We start from the raw sequence: 4,141 nt of genomic DNA, 5'->3' as shown, positions 1-4,141 counted from the left end.
CCCCCCAATACCTTATGCTTTGACCTGCCATGTGCAGATATACACGAAGACTATGTTCACATCATGAAGCAGAAGTCCCCCGACTTCCGGAAGCTCTAGAAGTTGGAGAACTTCAACCAATATTAGTTTTGGATTGGGCAGAGATGGGTTAGTACTCGTGGCAGGGTTTCATTGCCAACCATGTCCCCCTTTGAGGGAATTCACCATCACAAGCTGTCTTGGTGACCACTGTTACTGGGACAGAAAATGAGGGGCAGCCACACTTTTATTGTCGCCATTGGAAAAGGCATAGAAGACTTCTGTTGGGCACAGCTGTTCTGGTGACAACTGTTGAAGAGGAGGTCAAGTAACTTTCTTCTCTTTTTGGACAGGAAGCTAGCAGACTCTCCAATGAGAATGTCCAAGGTGATTCCTACCGCATTCCTTTCCGGAAATCCCAAAGGTGGATGCTGAAGTGACTGCGGGCGGCTCCGCTGGGATCCATAAGGAAGCAGGATGTCACCAGTCCACCAAACAAAATGGTCAAGGGATCGTTCTTTATTGATGCATATTGTCACATGGAAGACTGGTTGCTTCCAAGTGCATGTGGTTGCTTCCATGTGACAATATGCATCAATAAAGAACGATCCCTTGACCATTTTGTTGGGTGGGCTGGTGACATCCTGCTTCCTTATTCTCCCCAGTGAGGACACAGACACCAATAATAACCCATCAGAGGTTCTCAGCCTTCAATCCAAAATGAATACAAGTTTTGGTTGGAATTCATCTCCTGGTGGATGCCTCCTACTAGGTTAAGCCGAAGCTTCCTTGCAGACTATGTGTGAGACCTGACAGGGTGGAATTAGAGGAGCACATCTACTGTACAGTACCTGCAGACAACGGCTATCCAATGTCTGGAGACCCAAAAAACTGACACTTGGGGCCACACCATAGAGCCTGACCCTGCCACAAATTGACCTTCAGAAAAAATCTGTACCATCTTCTCCAATGGCCAACCATGGCAACTTTGTATGACAAATGTAAGTCACAGTCACATGCCCATCTGATACTTAGAAACCATATAATTGCAGTCAAGTACAAGAGTCTTAAAGAGCACCACAGGACCCCCGGAACCTGGGCATTATTATGGGAACAGCGACTATTTCCATGGTCAGTCCATGTTGGTGAGGCTGCTTGTCATTGCCAAGAGGAAGGATTAGAACCCCAGACTCAAACTAATGTCACCATTTGCATAACAGAGCAACCACAAAGCCTTGAAAACTGGAGCGGCCACCTCTGCAGATCTTTTCTACTCTCTACAAGACACAGGTACACTATGAAGAAGACCTCTAGGCTTACACCAGGACAAGGTTATAGGGTGCAGTCATGTTCTGTACTCCGATCTCCAGATAGATATAATCAGCCAAAAAGGTCCTGCAGCCAATATTGTTCCGCTGCGAGTACAACTTTTGGGGGAAAGCTGCAGAGTGAAGACGCTCACCAGGACCTACACCTTGGAGCAGAGTGGATGCATATGTAGACCAGAGATAAAATGCACATCCTTGTCTCCACCTCGCCCCAAGTCAGAGATCATTAGAGACAAGGACATTCGTTTTATCCACAGAAAAGCAACAGAAACCAAAGAGCTGAATATATAAACATTCCACTCAGGGTATAGCTGGGTGGATTCCACTCAAGGCATTCCTGCCACTAGATAGAGCCAAGGAGCTCCATCAACTTTGCAAATTATGCATTACAACAATCAGATGCTGCATGTTCCTTTGACAACAACGGCCGTATCGTACAGGCCATTCTGTCCCTGGTGAAACACCAACATCACCACTTGGAAGATCTTCCACTTACCTCTATGGAATTGCTTCCTCGCTGGTCCAGAATGGTGCCAAATCTAGTGCAAGGAATCCATATCTCACCGGCATGGTTAGCAAGGGAGCAACTTCATAGAAAGAGAGAGGCAGTCCATTAACTGTTACTGGCGAGTGGTCACTACCCCCAGGATGGCTCATGACCTGGACCTCAGACTTCAATTTTTTGAGTTAAAGTTTCATTTTTGCTAAATTATCCAAATAAATTCCCACCGATTCTGAAGACAAGTTGGTGGAGAGCCACTCACCACTTTCCTCTGCGGTCTTCTTCTTTTACCCATACTGCTTATCTGATACAAAAAGCCATGTGGCCCGCATGTGGCTTTTTATACACCAGCAGCCCTATAATGCAGCCTGTGATTGGCTGAATATAGAAGCCACGCCCCCTATCCTGCAGACTGGAAAACCAGGAACGAACCACAGAGCTGTGCTGGATCGGAGGAGATGTTCTCGTACATTTTCGAGATCAGCGCCACCAAACTTCTTTTACTCTACTGTAGATGTTTTCTCCATATACTGCAAAGTTATGGGCTGCACAGTCCCAACACATAGACAAGGCAATTTGCCTTGATTCCCCTTTAGTCAGTGCACACCATTGGCAGCTTCACAGCTCATCAGTGGCTGCTGGTGTAAATGGGCCCTTAGGCAGGATGCACCCCGTGCACATGAGTTCATGCGAGTGTTGATGTGTGTCAATGTGTGAACCACAATGCCCTGTATATGTGCCCTGGTTAGGGTTGCCACCTGTCCCGGGTTCACCTGGACAGTCCGGGTTTTGAGTCCTGTACGTGTTGTGTCTGGACTTCAACGTGGGGAAAACGTCAAGACCATACAGATACCTAAGCACTGCAGCTGAGTATGCCGTACTTATGGCATCCATAAGTGTGCATGCTAGGGTTGCCACCTGTCCCGGATTCACCTGGACAGTCCGGGTTTTGAGTCCTGCATGTGGTGTGTCAGGGTTTCAGCTGGCTTGGTATTCTTTCTGAATGTCACCCCAAGGCACATACGCCGCATAAAAAACACTACGCCTGCACTACATGGGAATGCCAAGCATTTTTGCATTGTAGTATACTGCGTTGGGCAAAAATAACACAAGTGCGTTTTTTTGTGTGCGCTGAGCCTCATTCAGGGTCTGTTCAATATGAATGGGCCGCCTTAACCCAACATTTGTCAATGTACAAAGATGCATTTTAACACCTCTGCAAAAAACGCACATAAGGGCACATGAATCCTGATTCTCCATCAAAAAACATGATTTGCATTCTGCGATGGTGCTTCTCTGCCGATGCAACCCAAGGAAACAATATCAGTCAATAGAAGGAATCGACACACTATAATTTCTCTCCATCAAAGATACAGAAGATGCCGAATTACGCACTAGTGTAGTCACCTGTCCCGGATTCACCTGGACAGTCCGTGTTTTGAGTCCTGCATGTGCTGTTTCCAGGTTCCAGGCCAGCTGAAACCCAGACACAGCACATAAGGGACTCGAAACCTGGACTGTTCAGGTGAATCCGGGACGGGTGGCAACCCTAGAATGCATGCTTACGGACGCCCTAAGTACGGCATCCTCAGCCGTAGTCCTTCGGTATCTGTATGGCGGTGTCGAGTCTTGACGCTTTCCCCATGTTGGAAGCTCGGGGGGCAATTACACATACACATTGGGCCAGGAACAAGGATAGCCAGAAATCCCGGCTGGCTGGCACAACTGAGGATTGGATTGGATCGCTGGTGTCACAGCTTGCATTTGCTTTGTTGGCTCCACTGGGATGTACAAGTAGGGCCCATTCACATCTTAACACATGTTTTTGTGCATTGAGGTGAATTGCGATAGGCAGCCCATTTCACATGAATCGGATGATAAGTCCTGCCTGATATTTCATCATTTAATAACACATTTAATCATTTTTATTAAATACTTCCTCTGGGTTATTACTCTTCTTGGAGACTTCCACTGGCAAGAGTTCCTTTTCCAGCAGATTATGGTGGAGTCCTCAGGGATGGATTTCCCACAAGGCCAACCAAGGCCCGTCCTCGGGGCAGCAGGGAGTAGAGGGGCAGCAGGGGTGCGGGATTCCTATCTCCTGATGCCCGGGACATGCAGTTCCGGGCGCTGGGTGGGTAGTTGTTTTCTACATTTAGCCCTGCTTTGGGCAAGCAGAACTAAATGTACAGCGGGGAAGCCGCCACTTGTTTTGTACAAGTGATCTTGGGGATTTTGCCGAGATCACTTGTATGCAGCCTGCAGGTCTGCCATTCTCCATTGGGGGGGTGGG

General features: G+C 47.7%; 1 protein-coding gene across 1 annotated transcript in view; it reads right to left on the bottom strand.

The window, feature by feature from the left end:
- NFATC2IP (nuclear factor of activated T-cells 2 interacting protein) overlaps positions 1–1,916 on the bottom strand; it is an 18,464-nt gene extending 16,548 nt beyond the window's left edge. Inside the window, exon 1 of the mRNA XM_018572063.1 lies at positions 1,911–1,916. Within this exon, the coding sequence (XP_018427565.1) occupies positions 1,911–1,916 (6 nt within the window). The remainder of the gene's footprint in view (positions 1–1,910) is intronic.
- Between the last annotated feature and the right edge of the window lie 2,225 nt (positions 1,917–4,141).

Source organism: Nanorana parkeri, unplaced genomic scaffold, assembly GCF_000935625.1.
Source record: "Nanorana parkeri isolate BGI_ZX_2015 unplaced genomic scaffold, ASM93562v1 scaffold1923, whole genome shotgun sequence".
NCBI classification, from domain to species: domain Eukaryota; kingdom Metazoa; phylum Chordata; class Amphibia; order Anura; family Dicroglossidae; genus Nanorana; species Nanorana parkeri.
The sequence above is the reverse complement of the archived record's forward strand: the minus strand, read 5'-3'. Positions and strand labels throughout refer to the sequence as shown.